We start from the raw sequence: 17,494 nt of genomic DNA, 5'->3' as shown, positions 1-17,494 counted from the left end.
GGGAACAGCTGGGCCCCTACTGGGGTCCTGTTGGGGTCTTACTGGGAGTGACTACAATACTACTGAGAGTGTGTGAGAGGGACTGCAGCCATACTGGGGATGAGTGGGATCAAACTGGCTTTGTACTGGAAGTGTCTGGAAGTTACTGGGATCATACTGGGAGTGACTGGACTCATACTGGGAGCAATTGGGACCATGCAGGGGGCAAATGGCATCCTCCAGGGAGTGACTGGGAGTGACTGGGGCCATACTGGACTCAGAGTGGGAGTCCCTGAGAGTGAAAGGAACCATCCTGGGGGTGACTGGGAGCAACTGGGACCACCTTGGGGGCAACTGGGATCCTATTGGGAGTGACTGGCAGTGACTGGGATCATAGTGGGAGTGACCACCACCATACTGGAATCACAGTGGGAGTGACTGTAAGGGACCAGGATCAAACTGGGAGTGACTGGAACTACACAGGGGGGAACTGGAAGCCAGTGGGGCCATGCTGGAAGCCAACTGGGAACATCCTTGGAGCAACTGGGATCATGTTGGAAGCAAGTGGGAGTAACTGGGAGTGACAGGGTGCATGCTGGAGGCAACTGGCATAAACTGGGAGTGACTGGGATCATCCTGATGGAAACTGGAACCATCCTGGGGCAAGTGGAAGTAACTGGGTATGACTACGAGCATGCTGAGGGCAACTGGGATATACTGGGAGTGTCTGCAACCATACTGGGGGTGACTGGGACCACATGGGGAGTGACTTGGACCATGCTGGGGGCAACTGGGAGGAACTGGGAGTGAATGGATCTACAGTGGGACAACTGGGATTGACTGGGACCATGCTGGGGGAAGACTGGGATCATACTTGGATTGACTGGATCTATGCTGGAGGCAACTGGGAGAAACTGGGATCATGCAGGGGGCAACTGCAATCGTACTGGGATCATAATGGGATCAGACCAGGATCATAATGGGAGCAACTGGGTCTGTGCTAGGGGCAACTAGGAGCAACTGGGATCACACTGGGAGGAACTGGGAGCTACTGAGACCCTGCTAGGGACAACTGGGATCATACTGGGAGCAACTGGGCTCACAGTGAAGGTGGCTGTGTCATACTGGGGGTGACCGGGAGCATTCTGAGGGCAGCTGGGACCATGTTGGCACAACTCATCACTGGTTGCCAAAGTCATCACATACCTAAAATAAACCTGAAACTCTGCTTTTCAGTTAACCTGCTGGCTTGCAGTCAAATTATCAGGCAATGCAATTACAAACTACTAGAAGAGGATCAAAACTGCATTCAGCAGGTGTGTTTTGGAAAAAAAATCCTAAAATTTCCTGGTGTTGCCAATCAAAACAGCTGTTTAAATTACACTTTTATGAATCCCAAAAATCCAATGGGATTGAACAAGCTCTTGGTAGAAGACAACCTGCTGGCATATCTAAATTGTCTTTGGATTTGCTGCAACATTACAAAACAGACATTTACTTGGAACTGGCAAAATCAGCATGAAAAATCTAATAGACTAATATGGGAGTTGGTTGTTGTGAGGAGAACAAAGTGTCCTGGTCTTCAGCTGATATTGCCAAAATGACAAATTTAAGTATCAACAACAGTATCTCAGATGTATTTTGGAGCTCAAGCCACCCATCAAAGTGTTTACTGGCAACAAAGGGAACACTAATCCTGATTTTCAATCAGAGAGTTTATTCATTGTTCTAACCAAACATACTTGGAGTTATATTTGGGTTTAATAGTGCTAAAAAGCCATACAGATTCTCTGCCAGTAAAATAAGGGACTGGGAAAAACACTGTGACCACTTCTCTCCCCACACCACCCAGTGGCAAACACAAGAGACCCATGTGTAGGCTTGTGTAGGTTGCACTGACAAATATTAATTAGGTATTTTACTTAGAGAGTCTCTTCACTGGGTAGCAAAATAAATCTTCTGGGAGGAAAATTCTGTGATTTTCCACAGAAATTTTTGTTGTCGTGTTCCAGTGACAATGCCTAATTAACATCCATTTATATCCCAACCATTATTGACCTTTCGCTGGACTTTGTTAACTACTGAGACAAATACTCAAGACCTCTGTGTTCGTTTTTCACCGTTTAAAATTAGTTTACAACAGAAGGAGCTGCAAAAACATCCTACAGTTTTCTTCAAAAACTTTAAAGTCAAAGAAAGACTACGGAATTACAAGACAAATCTTAAAACTTTTTCTTCATCTTCTTTTCAGGCAGGCCAAGATTACAACAGTTGTAAAGTGTTCTGCCGTGTGTTCCCTCATCATTTCTTACTTGGTCATCTTGACCTTGTTTATCTGTCCGTCTGCACACACCTTTGGCAGCAACCCTACAGCAACCCTACAGCCCAAAAGAGACAGAACACTCTTCATCAGCAGAATCCATCCCAAGATGGAATTGCCTCCCACCCTCCCACCTTCTGTATTGGACACAGAGACTGGTTTTCTTGCTCCTGCCCCTGCCTTGCCACAGCTTGGCACAGCAGGAGTTAGCTGGTGAAATCAGAGAAGGGAAGTCCTCAGAAGGCAACACTGAAACTACCCAGGAGGATGTCAGCAGAGCCCTGCCTTACATGACATTGTGTGCAACCGCTTATGGAATGAGCTTCTACACACAGGAAACAAGCACAGGCACAGGTGTACACACGTACAAAGGTACAGGGCAGTGCCCAGGGAGGCTCTTGCACAGCTTCACACTGAAATACATGTGTGCATGTTGTAATGGTTTGAACTAGGTTTTCCCTCAGAGGCTGAGAAGTGGTAACCCCCAGGGGTGGTAACACTTGAGATTTGTCCAATCTGCGCTCCTGAAAAATGTAAACACACCACAAGCTGACTGGAAGAAGAAGGGTTGTAGTTTAGTTGTTTGCAGGAGAGGTGGCCATGTTGTAGAGCCACGAGGAAGGGGCTCGGAGCCCCTTGGAGGGCTCTGGCCCCCCCAGCCCCCGGTTGGGGGGACTGCAGAGACTTGGAACAGTCTTAGACTGGGCTAAGTGTCTGTAGTTATGCCGGGAGATGTTTCTGCATCGTGGGCAGCGACCGGCGAAGCAGCAGCCAACACTGACCAGAGAAACGGTGGCAGAGAGCCAGGACAGATAAGAACTGAACCGAAGAAGCAACAAAGACATGCAGCACCAGAGAAAGGACTCCTGGAAGGAGAGCCGAGGAAAAGAGAGTCAGCAGCAGAGTTACAGAGTTTTGGGGGTAAGAACTGACCCAGACCCTCCGAAACTCCTTTGAGACCTCCGAGAAAGGAGGAAGATGATAGACTCTTACTTGAAAGAGCCTTGGAGTGCTACAGCACTTGCAGAGAGGAGCTAAGAAGCTCAAAAGCGTCCTGAAGCTTGACCGGGACGGAGAAGGAATGCAGGGGGAGTTGACCTTGGCCCCCCCGCTGCTGCTGACAAGCCTGGCAGCCTGAGACGGAGCACAGGAGCTCTGGTAGAACTCTTGAGGCAAAGGCTTGCAACTGAATGCTGCCCAAGATGTTCTGACTCAGGGGTGAACCCCTGAGGAAGGGACTTTCACGAAGATGCCCCTGCATTTCGTGATATGCCTGTGGTGACGCGAGTCTGGTCCCTGCTGGCAGTCCACAGGTGAGGCCTTCGCTTGGACCGAAGGAGAGCCGAGGGGCTTGGAGACCCCATTGTGTGTATTGAAAAGGGATCCAGCTACAACAATCCAGTTGCAACTCTGCATGGAAGACGGATGAGGAGAACCTGCTGCCTTAGAAGATACTGCTGTTCAGAGACTGGAAAGGGATCTGTCCTTCTTTCCCTCCTGGACTTTTATTTGGAGGGGAGAGGAGATCTGATCCATTGTAAATACTTATGTCATGGTAGAGATAGTTGTGATCATGTGTATAATGTATTATAATATTTATTTGTACAGTCATTGTAATATATTCCCTTTTCCCCACTTTGAGTCTGGTGTGTTTTGTCTGGAAAAACCCATCCCACATTAGGTTGAGATGGGGAAGGGGGCTAGGACTAGGGAATTAGGATTTGGGAAAATCTCAAACCATGACACCTGTCCCATCTGAGCTCCAAAAAATCTCCCACACTTCTTTTCTCCAGCTAATAGGGACAGATCAAAGAACTTAAAAGCCTTGGAAGGAGGCCTGTCAGAAGTCTGCTAAAAGACTCTCCAAGTTTTTCTGGCAGAAGGGTTGCTTCCCTGTGAGGAACAATAACATTGCTGAAGCTGTTCCACCTGCTCTCTCCAAAGGAGGCAATGGGAAGCCCCCTGCTCTGTCTGAGGCTGGAAGGAGCCTTGGCTTGGTGCTCCTGCAAAACTTGGAGCTCTCAAAGAAGAAAAGAGCATGGGCAAGGGGGCAAGGAGGAAAGGGGGTGGCAAACCAGGGGCACTCCGCTCCGGTCTGGGCAGAATAGGAAAGATGAAGGGTTGAGGTGAGAAGAGTGGTCTGGAAAAGGACAAGAAAAGAAAAAAGGAAAGAAACAAATGCCCAGAAAAGGCTGCAAGCTCTCATCCAGCCTCAGCACCATCCAGCTGCAGTGGACATTCAGAAGACCACATCTCAGGCATTGAAACCTCACTGGGACGATGTCAGCTAAACAGTGCCACAGGGAAAGCAGGACTTCCTTGTTCCCTACCCAGTTCAGCCCATCTTGCTGTGAACTTCGCAAAGCAATTCCAACTCTTTTCATTTCAACTTTATTAGGTGCCATCAGAGCCCCAAAGAAACGCGCCCCAAAACAAAGCCTGCACGCCGAGTGCCAAAAACCTTAATCAGCTGCGATTAATGCCCAACCGGCAGAGCTGTTCCAAGGAAGTTTTCAGAGGCCGAGCCAGCCCATCCCGATGCGCTCCTCCCTGCGGGCGGCTGGGGCAGCGCTGCCCTGGGTCACTGCTCTGGCCGTGCAGGCGCCGAGATGCCGCAGGTCGGAGCAGGGGCAGGCTCAGCCCTCGCCGGGAGATGCGGAGCGGCGGGTTTGGAGCCCGCCGGGCGGGGCAGAGGTTTGTCCCGGCCTTGTCAGCGGCTGTGTGTCCCCACCGCGCTTCTCGGGGCTGGGCAGCGGCTCCTCCCGGCGGCAGCTCCCGGCTCCTGCCGGCCGGGCCTGGGCTAAAGCGGGGCGGGACGGGAGCGAACTGAGACGGGCGCCCGCCCATCCCCAGCCCTGGCCTGCCCCCGCGGCTCCTCCCCGCCCGGCACCGCCCCACGCCCAGGTGTGCCCGAGCCCAGCCCAGCCCAGCCCATCCGAGCCCAGCCCGGCCCAGCCCATCCGAGCCCAGCCCAGCCCAGCCCAGGCAATCCAGCTCTCCGTCTTCCACGACACCCCCGTCAGCTACGATGACTTGGTGGCCAACTGCACCTTGCCCTTGCAGCACCTCCTGTGCTCCGCCGGCCCCCGCGACAGCTTCGAAGCCGCTTGTTCTGGAGGAGAAGCTGAGCCGGGCTCCTCTTGCAATGAATGAAGGCTCCCGAAGAGGACTGGTAGGGCTGGGGCTTTTCCTCGCATGCCTGTGTTGCAGCTGCGTGCTGTGTGTGTCTGCATGGACACAGGGCTGTTCCTTCCCGCAGCTCTTTGTGCCCCTCTGCTTTAGGTTGCCTTAGGCTGCTGTTGCAGCTGATGTGTTTGGGGAGCCGAAGAGCAAAAGGTCTCAGGTGCCAAAGCTGGAGGGTGCAGGCGCTGGAGCAGGGGCTGTGAAGTCTCTCTGCTTTGGAGACTACCAGAAGACTTGGAAGAGTTAACTTGTAAAGTACACCTACAAACTCAGACGAAGGTGTCCATTCCTCCTCTTGCTTAGCACACAGAGAGGTACGTGGAGACTGGGATAGCTGGGGTTGTGTTTCTGCTCAGCTCTCCACATGCTTGCACAAGAAGAGTTTGATGTTTGCATGTGAATTTCTCTGCCTTCTGAACAGAATGGCAGCACTAGTCTTGGGTCTGTTCCGTACACTCTTGTGCTGGGTGAACACAGTTTCACTCCGAGCTAGTTCTGGGTTATTGCCAAGACAATGTCACCTGCATGCAGCCCAGAGAAGCTCCTTTATGCCTTAATCCTGATGGTAAGGGAGAGAAAGAGTAGAGGCTCTAAAGTTGTGCCTTTGTTTCCAAGACAGTAAAGGAGGAGCAAATGATTCCATTGATCCAAACAGCAGTTTGCTTGTAAGAGTTAGGGGGAAAAAAAAAGGAACCAAAAAAACCCTACATTTCTTCTGAGTAGAGAAGGTGCAGAGGAGACGAGAATTTTCGAGACCAAGATAGTTATAAACATTTGGAGGCCAAGAAGCTCAGCGTGTGTAGTCAGGTAATGAGCACAATAAAATCAGGTGGGGAGGAAGGAGAGCTGAGTGTGTAGAGAACAGATCAACATCTTGATCCTATGGCAAGGAGATGGCTGGTGCTTTCTGCTGTCAGCCAGGGTCTGTGGCTGAGGTGTGATGCTTGTGCTTTGGGGTGCTTCCAGGGGTTGATGAATAGGTGTAGAGCAGATTGGTGGTATTTTTGTTGTTGTTTGGGAGTACTCAGGTACCCTGTGGGTAGGCCTGAGGTTGATGTCCTGAAGGTGTTGTCTCTGAGACAGTCAGTGCTGCGAGTGAGTGTGGGACAGAAGGGCCCCAGCCCAGCTGCAATGGCTAAGCTGAGGTGTTGCCTGAGGCAGAGCAGAGTTGCCGGGGGTTTGCTGAGTGGGTGCGTGCCCAGCTTGCCAGGCTCCCTGTGGCACTGGAGAGCAGCTGCTGGTGGGACCTGTGCTAAAGCAGTTTTAAATGTGTCCCAGAGCCCTAGGGACAAGGGCAGCCTGAAGTACCCTTGTCCCTGTGTGTGTGTGCCCACAGCACAAGGGGCAAAAGCAAGGCAGGAGCGGGCCCGTGAGCTGCAGGGCTGAGGTTTGTGGCGATTGAGTTCCACAAAGATGCAGGTCAGGGGGAGAAAGTGAATGTTTATTAATGTAAGGTGAAGGGGAGGGATGAAGCTTCTTAAGGTAATGGGAAAGGGAGGGATGAGGTGTGGGCAGGAGAAGGGAAGGGGAGGGGAGGGAAGAGAAGGTTTGGGAAGGGAAGGGGAGAGGAGGGAAGGTTTGGGAAGGTTTGGGGAGGGAAGGAAAGGGGATGGAGGGGAAGGGAGGGGAGGGGAGCTGATATTAATCTAAGGGGAATGGGAGGGATGAATCTTCTTAAGCTAAGGGGAAAGGGAGGGATGAAGTGTGGACAGGGGAAGGTTTGGGGAGGAAAGGGAAGGTTTGGGAAGGGGAGGGGAGGGGAGAGGAGGGGAGCTGATGTTTATTAATCTAAGGGGAAGGGAAGGGATGAACCTTCTTAAGCTAAGGGGAAAGGGAGGATTAAGTGTGGGCAGGAGAAGGTTTGGGAAGGTTTGGAAAGGTTTGGGAAAGGGAAGGGAAGGGAAGGTTTGGGAAGGGAAGGTTTGGGAAGGTTTGGGGAGGGAAGGGGAGGGGAGGGGAGGGAAGGGAAGGTTTGGGAGGGAGGGGAGCTTGTGTTTATTACTCTAAGGGGAAGGGGAGGGATGAAGTTTCTTAAGTTAAGGGGAAAGGGAGGGATGAAGTGTGGGCAGGAGAAGGGAAGGGGAGGGGAGAGAAGGTTTGGGAAGGGAAGGCTTGGGGAGGAAGGGGAAGGTTTGGGAAGGGGAGGGGAGAGGAGGGGAGCTGATGTTTATTAATCTAAGGGGAAGGGAAGGGATGAACCTTAAGCTAAGGGGAAAGGGAGGATTAAGTGTGGGCAGGAGAAGGTTTGGGAAGGTTTGGGAAGGTTTGGGAAGGGAAGGTTTGGGAAGGGAAGGGGCTGTTCATAGAGGTGGGCAGGCCAGGAGCTGCCTGGCCTTGCTGGCTGGCTCAGTTGGGCCCAGCATCAGCTGAATCTCCAGCTCCGATGAGAAGTGGTCTCGTCCCTTGGTCTTCCAGTGCTGTTGGAGGGACGCAGGTTGTCTGGCTGGAGATTACTTTGTTACTGCCCGTCTAAAAGCGGACAAGAATTCAGTCCGCATGGTGCAGTAGGACGGGCAGTCGTCCTGGCTCATGGCTTCAAAGGCTGGAAGAGAGAGGAACGGAGCCACGGTCAGAGCCTGGATGTGTGGGAACCTGAGGAGCCCTTCCTGCCAGAGCCATCCCAGCCAGCTCTTGCCATGGCCAGCAGGGAGCAGGGGTCAACAGGATGAGCGGGAAGGTGCTGGCCCCCAGTCCTCTCCCTGCCCCTGAAATGTGTCCCTGCTCTGCCCACAGCGCCCCTTGTCCGTGCAGGGAGCAGAGCCCTGCGCAGGTAGGACAGGGATTGCAGCTCCCTGTCCAGGGTCTGTGTTCCCCCCTGCCAGCCCCCAGTGAGAGCCCACTGTCCTCACTCACCCCTCATGAGGAGCTGCAGGTCTTGCATGTGCCAGGCAGCAATCCCTGGGAACAGAGAGCGTGTCAGGGCCCCAGCAGCACAGCTCCCCCCCACGGCCTCCTGGCCTGGCAGGGCTGATCCCAGGGCCTTCCCGCATCAGGACACCCAAGGGTGCGGCTGGCAGAGGGCAGTAGCAGCCGCCAGGGCACTCGGGGCTCCCCAGCACATCCCTGGGCCCATCCTGCTGCCGCTGGAGCAGCCGGGGCTGGGGTTGAGCTGCAGTGGGGAGGGAGGGACCGCGGGCTTGGGGCTCACCCATGAACCTGACGGCCGCCTCTCGCAGGGGCTGCTGTGGGCTCTGGAGGTAGGGCAGGGCCTGGTGCAGGTGCTCGGCCCTTCGGCTCACGTCCTTGTCCATCTGTAGAGAGCAGGGGGGTGTCTGTGGCTGCAGCAGTGGCAGGGGCACAGTGCCAGCCCCGCACACTTGGCATCGGGGCCTGGGGGCTTGTCCAGCCTGAGGCTGGGCCTTCGGGGTCATCCTTACCAGGCAATCACAGAACTTGAAGTGCTGCTCTTTCCTCAGCAGCTTCTCCAGGTCCCTTCTCTTGAGGAACCTGGCAGCGCAAAGCAGCACTTCCCGAGAGGCCTGCAGAGCAGCAGAGAGCGGGACATGGCACCACAGCCCAGGGCACAGCCCCTGTGTCCCTGCTCAAAGGCCAGCAGGAGGCTGGAGCCCTTGAGGCCCCAAGGCAGGAGACAGCCCAGCCCTGTGCACAGGGACACCAGAGCCCAGGAGTGCTCACCTCTGCCACGCACTGGTTCTCATCATACCCATGGATGAACAGTGGGACCAGGCTCTGGTGCACCTGTGTCTCCAAGAGCTGTGTTCCCTCTTCCACCAGCAGCTCCATCACCTCTCGGAAGAGGCGAATGGAGAGCAGCTGCACGTGGGTGTTGTCCTGGGATAAAAGAGGAGAAAAAGACCTCAGCACTGGATGCTCCAGGCCAACCAGGTACAGGCACAGGCCTGAACATCCACTAAGTGCCTGGAGGTGGAGGGCACAAAGCCTTACATTGTCAAAGAGTGGCCGGAGTGCCTCAGCCAGCTTGGGGGCAGTGGAGACGAATGCCCGAATGTCTTCATCCTGGAGCATACCCTCAAACACAGAGAGGGTCATCACAACCAGCTCTCCATCTGCATCAGGCAGCAACTCCAGGAGGCTTTCAGCCAGGCTGCAGATGCTTTGGGCCTGTGTGGAACACAGTGCTATGCTGTCAAGCCCTGAACAGCTGCCCCACCAACAGCTCTCTGGTGGTGCAACCGCACTGCTGCTGCCGCGGGGCCCAGAGGCCAAAGACATGTCCCACAGGGCCAGGGCAGCAGAACAGGGAGGCAGGAGAGCTGGGAGCAGCTGCCACAGCTCCCGAAGCCCAACCAAACCTAAACGTCTCCCCTCCCCAGCCCCAGGCTGCCCGTGTGGCTTCAGCCGGGTGTCCCCTTCTCACCATTGAGGGATCCACAGCAAGCACCAGGAGGCCTCTGAGTGCCAGGCGCTGCCTCTCTTGGCACTGGCTCCGCAGGTTCCTTGAGAGGATGGGCAGGACACTGTCACAACATTTACTCCTGTCCAGAAAGTCCAGGACCTGGAAGGCAGGGAGCAGTGACGGGGTGCCCGGGTGGCAGGAGCCCTGAGCTGCCCAGGGCTGGGCCCAGGCAGCAGCACAGGGTGCAGGCACCGTCCCGGGCGGCTGCAGCTGTGAGAGGGCAGAGAGGGGGAGGCAGCTGGGCCAGGCAGCGCTGGTCATCGGGCTCACCTCGACAAGGAAGGCCAGAGCAGGCAGCTCCCAACGGGGGTCCTCAGTGCTGAGCAGCCCCAGCAGGTGGATTGCCATTGGGGAATAGAAAGGGAGCAAGACGTGGCGCATCTCCCTGTCAGGGGGAAAGAAGGAAGCATGGAGCCTGAGAAGGGTGGGCAAAGCTCTCCCAGCAGGCTGTGTGGGGTGCCCCGTGCCCAGGGCAGAGATGATGGGGGCAGCAGGGACAAGGGTGTCTCACCTGGCCAGCAGCCCCACTGCATAATGCTGGGTGTCAGCACAGAGGAGCGTGTCCCAGCCACACTTGCGCTCCACTGACACCACCTCATTGTCCCACTGCAGCCGGCAGAGCAGGGCCTTGATGGTCTGGACCAAAAACCTGTGTGCAGAGCAAAGGCCAGGTCATGCTGGGAGCCCTGGCCCCAGCCCTGAGAGCATGGCAGGGAGAGAGGACTGGGATGGAGCACCTGTTGGGCTGGGTGGGAAGGTGGTGTTGCTCCAGGCATCCCCTCCAGAAGGTGTTCACCTCTTCTGGCACCTGCTCTGTGCTCATGGACACTTGGAACAGCAGAGCCACGAGCAGGCGGGGGATGTAATTCATGACTGCATCCTGGCACTTGGGCTCCTGGATGATCAGCCACAGTGCCAGGGTTGCCTGCAATCAAAGCACACAGAGACAGCGCTCAGTGCAAGATGTCCATGTGTCAGGGCTCAAGTGTGGGAGGGAGAGGTCAGGGGAGAGGCAGGGGGAGCAGCCTGCCTGGTGTTCCTGAACCTGCCCTCAGCCAGATTTGCAGCCCAAGGCCTGAGGCAGGGAGATGCAGGGGTGGGGGAGGTGACATGGGGAGGAGCAGAGGCCACTTCTAGAAACTCACAGCCAGGGCAAACACGTCTCTGTTGTCGCCATCCGAGGTGGACATTCCGTGCACTGGCCAGTCCTCCATCACTCGGAGCAGTGTTGGCAGCACCTTCTCCACTGCTGTTTCCGAGGAGCCGATGCTGCTCCACATCATTGCAGCAGCTCTGTGGAGCCAGAGCTCTGGGTCAGGGGGGTCTCAGCTACAGCACCGTGGCCTGGGCAGCTGTGGGGGCCCATGTGACAGAGCCACGGTGCCTTGAGGGGCAGGGAGGGCACATGGCAGCAGGATCGGGGGCTGACAGGCCAGGGCTGGGAAATGGAGGGGCCCAATGGTCCTGGAAGTCTCCATCTGTCTGGCAGACCACATGGGACAGGCTCTAGAGGGTGATGGGCTGTAAGGTTTGGTGATCTCTGAGCCAGCAAGGCAGCTGGGCCCTGTACCTGTCACACACTGGGGCACAGCGCAGGAGAGTCATCACTACATCCCGTGGGTGTGCCTCAGCGAGCCTGCAGATGTTCTTGTGCATCGTGACACCTGGAGCCATGTGGGAGGTGAGGCACTGGTGCATGGATCTCACGATGGTCGGCACCTGGAGAGGCAGTGGGGGACAGTTGAAGAGGTGCCAGAGGGAGCAGGTTGCCCAGTTTCACCAAGAAATGCTTCCCTTCCCACCACACAGTGTGGCCTCAAAGGCTTAGGGGCCAGCGGACCTGGCATGAGAGGCCACGAGACCCCTGGGGCACTTGAGCCCTGGCCACAGGCTGCTTACTTACAGACACCTTTCCCCTCCATAAAAATCTGGAATGGCAGCTGTATTGAATTTCTGTGACCAGGTCTTGGTTCCCGACCACGAGACTGGAGGCCACAAAACCCCAGGGCAGGAGGCAGCTCAACCCCTGCCACGGGGACCCCAGAGCCCACAGTGCTCACCTCTGCCACGCACTGGTGCTCATCATACTGCAGGAAGAACCACAGCACCAGGCTCTGGTGCATCTGCATCTCCAAGGGCTGTGTTCCCCCTTCCACCAGTACCTCCATCACCGTTTGGAAGAAGTGAAAGGAGGACAGCTGCACATGGGTGCAAAAGAAGAGAAAAAGATCTCAGCACTGGATGCTCCAGGCCAACCAGGCACAGGCACAAGCCTGAACATCCACAGGGCACAAAGTTTCCTGGCAGCAACCAGTGCCTGTGGACTGGGGACACAAAGCCTTACGTTGTCTAAGAGTGGCCGGAGCGCCTCAGCCAGCTTGGGGGCAGTGGAGATGAGTGCCCGAATGTCTTTGTCCCGGAGCACAGTCACAAGCACAGAGAGGGTCATCACAACCAGCTCTCCGTCTGCATCAGGCAGCAGCTCCAGGAGGTGTTGAGACAGGCTGCAGATGCTTTGGGCCTGTGTGGAACACAGTGCTGTGCTGTCAAGCCCTGAACAGCTGCCCCACCAACAGCTCTCTGGCGGTGCAACCCCACCCTGCTGCTCCGGGGCCCAGAGGCCAAAGAGCTGTCCCACAGGGCCAGGGCAGCAGAACAGGGAGGCAGGAGAGCTGGGAAGAGCATCCACAGCTGCCAGAGCCCTGCCAAGCCCAAGGGACTGCCTTCCCCAGCCCCAGGTTGCCCGTGTGGCTTCAGCCGGGTGTCCCCTTCTCACCATTGACAGATCCATCCAGAGCACCATGCGGCCTCGGAGAGCCAGGCGACGTCTCTCTGGGCACTCGCTCTGCAGGTGCCTTGACAGGATCTGCTCAACACTGCTGTGACATCTCCTTCCGTCCAGAAAGTCCAGGAGCTGGAAGGCAGAGAGCAGTGACAGGGTACCCGGGCAGCAGGAGCCCGGAGCTGCCCAGGGCTGGGCCCAGGCAGCAGCACAGGGCACAGGCACCGTCCCGGGCAGCTGTGGCTGTGAGAGGGCAGAGAGGGGGAGGCAGGCGGGCCAGGCAGCGCTCGCTATCAGGCTCACCTCCACCAGGAACTCCAGGGCAGGCAGCTCCCAACGGGGGTCCTCAGAGCTGAGCAGCCCCAGCAGGTGGATTGCCAGTGGGGAATGGGAGGGGGTCAGTTGGCGGCGCATCTCCCTGTCAGGGGGAAAAGCATGAACCCTGAGCAGGGTGGGTAAAGCTCTCCCAGCAGTGACTCACAGAGTCTTGGTCTTTTCCCAGCAGCCCAGGATGGGACGTGGGCACTATGGCAGGTGGCTCCTCCTGTGCACTCACCTCGCGCAGCCTTTTCCAAGCTACTCAGCCATCCCTTGGGGCCAAGGCCCTCTGCCCTACACCCATAGGGGCTGTGTGGAGTGCCCCGTGCCCAGGGTAGAGATGATGGGAGCAGCAGGGACAAGATTGTCTCACCTGACATGCAGACCCACTGCATAGTGATGGGTGTCAGAATTTAGGAGTGGGTCCCAGGCAAGCCTGCGCTTCCTTGCCATCCAAATATCCTCCCATGGCAGGTGGCAGAGCAGGGCCTTGATGGTCTCTATCAAAAACCTGTGTGCAGAGCAAAGGCCAGGTCATGCTGGGAGCGCTGGCCCCAGCCCCCAGGGCATGGCAGGGAGAGAGGACTGGGAAGGAGCACCTGCTGGGCTGGGTGGGGAGGCGGTGTTGCTCCAGGCATCCCCTCCAGAAGGTGTTCACCTCTTCTGGCACCTGCTCTGTGCTCATGGACACTTGGAACAGCAGAGCCACGAGCAGGCGGGGGATGTAATTCATGACTGCATCCTGGCACTTGGGCTCCTGGATGATCAGCCACAGTGCCAGGGTTGCCTGCAATCAAAGCACACAGAGACAGCGCTCAGTGCGAGAGGTCCACGTGTCAGGGCCCAAGTGTGGGAGGGAGAGGCCGGGGAGAGGCAGGGGGAGCAGCCGGCCTGGTGCCCCTGAACCTGCCCCTCAGCCACATTTGCAGCCCAAGGCCTGAGGCAGAGAGATGCAGGGGTGGGGGAAGATGGAGAGCCACTGGAGAGGCGACATGGGGAGGAGCAAAGGCCACTTCTAGAAACTCACAGCCAGGGCAAACACGTCTCTGTTGTCGCCATCCGAGGTGGACATTCCGTGCACTGGCCAGTCCTCCATCACTCGGAGCAGTGTTGGCAGCACCTTCTCCACTGCTGTTTCCGAGGAGCCAATGCTGCTCCACATCATTGCAGCAGCTCTGTGGAGCCAGAGCTCTGGGTCAGGGGGGTCTCAGCCCCAGCACTGTGGCCTGGGCATCTGTGGGGGCCCAGGTGACAGAGCCACGGTGCGTTGAGGGGCAGGGAGAGCATGTGGCAGTAGGATTGGGGGCTGACAGGCCAGGGCTGGGAAATGGAGGGGCCCGAGGTTCCTGGAAGTCTCCATCTGTCTGGCAGACCACATGGGACAGGCTCTGCAGGGTGAGGGGTTGTAAGGGTTGGTGATCCCTGAGCCAGCAAGGCAGCTGGGCCCTGTACCTGTCACACTCTGGGGCACAGCGCAGGAGAGTCATCACCACATCGCATGGGTGTGCCTCAGCGAGCCTGCAGATGTCAGTGTGCGGAGACACGTGGGAGGTGAGGTCATGGTGGATGTACCAAACGATGGCCGGCACCTGGAGAGGCAGTGGGAGACAGTTGAGGAGCTGCCAGAGGGAGCAGGTGCTTCCCTTCCCACCACACTCTGCTGGCCTCAAAGGTTTAGGGGGCCAGCAGACCCAACTTGAGAGGCCACGAGACCCCTGGGGGACTTAAACCCTGGCCACAGGCTGCTTACTGGCTTCCAACTGGAGACACCTTTCCCCTCCAAAAAGTGCACACTGGGAGCATCAGTCACACTCTCAGCTGACGTGGTGGCAGCGTTTCCGATGCCCTCACTCGTGGTGTCACCCTCTGCCATGAGGTCACTTGTTGTGGTTTCAGTGTTGGTTGTGTCATCGGTCACGGCAGTCTCAGGGTTTGCTGCATCATCCATCGGTGCCTCATCAGAGCTTACTCTGCCCTCAGTCGGCATCGGTGTGATGTCAGCCTGTGCCACGAGGTCAGTGTTGGAGCCGGTTGTGTCACCAGCCAAAGCGGTGTCAGGCTTTGCTGTGCCGTCCATCGGTGCCGCGTCAGAGGGTGATGTGCCATCAATGGCCATCGGCGCCATGTCAACCTTGACCATGACATCAGTTGCTGTGGTGTCAGAGCTGGTTGTGTCTTCAGCCAAAGCGGTGTTGGGCTTTGCTGTGCAATGACTGGGTTCTGTGTCATCCTTCGCAATGGGGTCGGCCAGTGCGGTGTCAGGGTTGGCCGTGTCCTCACTCACAGCGGTGTCAGAGGTTGCCGTGAGATCAATCGGCGCGGTGCTGCCATCAGGCTTCTCCTTGAGCTCAGCTGGCCTGGTGTCAGGCTCTGACACGAGCTCAGGTGGTGTGGTTCTGGGTGTTCTACGCCGAATGCGCATGATTTTCAGCAACCTCTGCAGGAGAAGAAAGGGCAGGGAAGAGAGGGAAGTCCGAGGGAGCGCTCCACCAGCAGTGCCAGGCGGAGCAGGGACAGCAGGGGGGGATGGCTGCAGGTACCTGAACTGCCCTGCGGAAGCGGCCACGGGGGCGGTCCTGCTCCTCTGTCCAGTCCTGGCCTGGATCTGTCAAAGAGGGAGCGCAGGCGGAGCTGAGGGGCTGCAGGAGAGGCCAGGGAACACAGCCCAGCCCTGCACTCCACAGGCAGGGCCGGCCCTGGAGTGCCCAGTGGATGGAGCAGGGATGCTGGGGGGTCAGCCTGGGCCCCTCTTCCCCCCTCCTTTTTCCCTGGACCTGTCCAGAGGGGACAGGAAGGGGCCAAGCTGGCTGCAGCCACCAGCCCTGTGGCCCAGCTCCAGCACTCACCCTGCTGCAGGGGCTCCTCAGCTTGCTGTGCTGGGGCCACCCCAGGGCCTCTCCTGCTCTTCTTCCTCCTCAGCAGCCTGAACAGGCTGAAGCGTCTCCCTGCCATCCCACAGTCTTGTCTCAAGGGAACTTGCACGAGAGACGCTTCAGAAAAAACCCTGGTGGGCAAATGTCACAAAATGGCCTCGAGGGCACCTTCCACAGGGACTGCAGGTGACCAAGTCCTGTGGTCTGACCTCGAGGGCACCTTCCACAGGGACTGCAGGTGACCAAGTCCCGTGGTCTGGCCTCGAGGGCACCTTCCACAAGCACTGGTGATGCCCAGAAAAGCTCCGGGTCACCAAGGCCTGTGGCCTGGCCTCGAGGGCCACTCCCACAGGGAGTGGGGATGCCTCGGAAAAACCTCCGGGTCACCAACTCCTGTGGTATGGCCTCGAGGGAACTTGCAAGAAAAAGAACTCTCAGAATCGCTTCGGGTCAGCAACGAATGAGTTGGCTGCGAGGAGACTCCTCACAGCACCGCTCAGTCCCGTCCTGACCAGACGCGTGCTCCGAGCACTGTGGCGCGGCCACGTTGCCGCCCAACACCTATATCAGGACGTGTCACAAAGGGCCCTTGGACACCCTGCCCTGTCCCACCCCATTGGCGACGGCCACCATGTCACAAAGGGCCCTGTGACACACGGACACGGGCCCTGTGGCCTCCCCCAACCTGGCCAACCTGCCCCAGGTTGGAAGGAATCCATTCCCTAAAGCATCTGAGACAGCTGGACATGAACTTTAGGAATGGCTCCAAAAAGGAGCAAACACTCCCCTCCTGTGCCTGCTCGTGGCAGCAGAAAGAGCCCTCTCGGCTGCCAACACAGCAGCAGTGGGAAGGGCACGGGGCCTCCACAGAAGCTGGCATGGCCTCCTTGGGAGAAGTCTTGGCTGGTGGCCATCCTAAACACAGGGGCTGTGACACAATGTGTGGGCAAGGGCACGAATGCTGCTCTGACCCCTTTAGTCGCAGCTGCACTGAAATCAGCAGCAACTCATCAAATGGTCCATTGAGAGTCAATTTCAAAAACTAAACAGAAGCAAAAAACCCTGGCATTGTTTGGTTTGCAAAGGGTTTTTTATTAAGGGATAAGAATAGAATAATTCCGGTAAGGGATAAAAGCCCTCAAGGAACAAAAGTTCCCTCAGTCTTCCAAAAGCACCCCAAACAAGGGAGGATATTGCAAAAACACTAATCCTTCCTCTGCTGCAGAGAGCTAACTGGCCAGGAAAGCTTTGAAGGGCTCAAAAATACAAAGCCAAATCTGTATTGGATGATTTGGAGTTGAGAGAGTGAGTGCTCCAGCCTTTCTAAGGCCTTCCCACTCATCCTAGGGACACTCAGGTGGGTGCTTTCAAGTTCAGTGATGTTCCTTGAAGGATCCAGTCCTGTGCCTGAAGATGCTTCTATGAGTCTGCTTGCCAAAAGTCCTCATCAATGCATACTGAATGAAAGTTTTGTTTTTCCCGTGTGTTCAGTTTGGCAGGAGCTAAAATTTCAGTAAAACACATCCCCTAATCTAGTAATGTAAATGAATATATCAACTCCAAAACCAACTTGAGGTGGTGTCCAAGCTGCCATATGTTGTGTGCTCTCAACCCATCGGTGTTTTACCATCAGTATCTCCTGTTCCACAGACTTCACTTTT

The 17,494-nt window shown here is 56.6% G+C and overlaps 1 protein-coding gene across 1 annotated transcript; it reads right to left on the bottom strand.

Moving 5' to 3' along the window:
* Positions 1-6,902: 6,902 nt before the first annotated feature.
* Positions 6,903-16,364, bottom strand: LOC135404983 (uncharacterized). Its single transcript, XM_064639705.1, has 23 exons — positions 15,807-16,364; positions 15,501-15,565; positions 14,711-15,397; positions 14,272-14,549; positions 13,988-14,135; positions 13,560-13,747; positions 13,334-13,471; positions 12,946-13,060; positions 12,637-12,774; positions 12,205-12,381; positions 11,921-12,058; positions 11,431-11,579; positions 11,006-11,153; positions 10,598-10,785; positions 10,372-10,509; positions 10,131-10,245; positions 9,822-9,959; positions 9,389-9,565; positions 9,119-9,274; positions 8,860-8,961; positions 8,631-8,733; positions 8,336-8,380; positions 6,903-8,024 (listed from the first exon to the last, which is right to left on the bottom strand). Exons 1-23 carry the CDS (start codon positions 15,910-15,912, stop codon positions 7,933-7,935), a joined length of 3,729 nt encoding a protein of 1,242 aa, XP_064495775.1. The 5' UTR covers positions 15,913-16,364; the 3' UTR covers positions 6,903-7,932.
* Between the last annotated feature and the right edge of the window lie 1,130 nt (positions 16,365-17,494).

This window comes from Pseudopipra pipra, chromosome W, assembly GCF_036250125.1.
Source record: "Pseudopipra pipra isolate bDixPip1 chromosome W, bDixPip1.hap1, whole genome shotgun sequence".
Classification (NCBI taxonomy): domain Eukaryota; kingdom Metazoa; phylum Chordata; class Aves; order Passeriformes; family Pipridae; genus Pseudopipra; species Pseudopipra pipra.
Note: the sequence above shows the minus strand (reverse complement) of the source record. Positions and strands in the feature narration are given on the sequence as shown.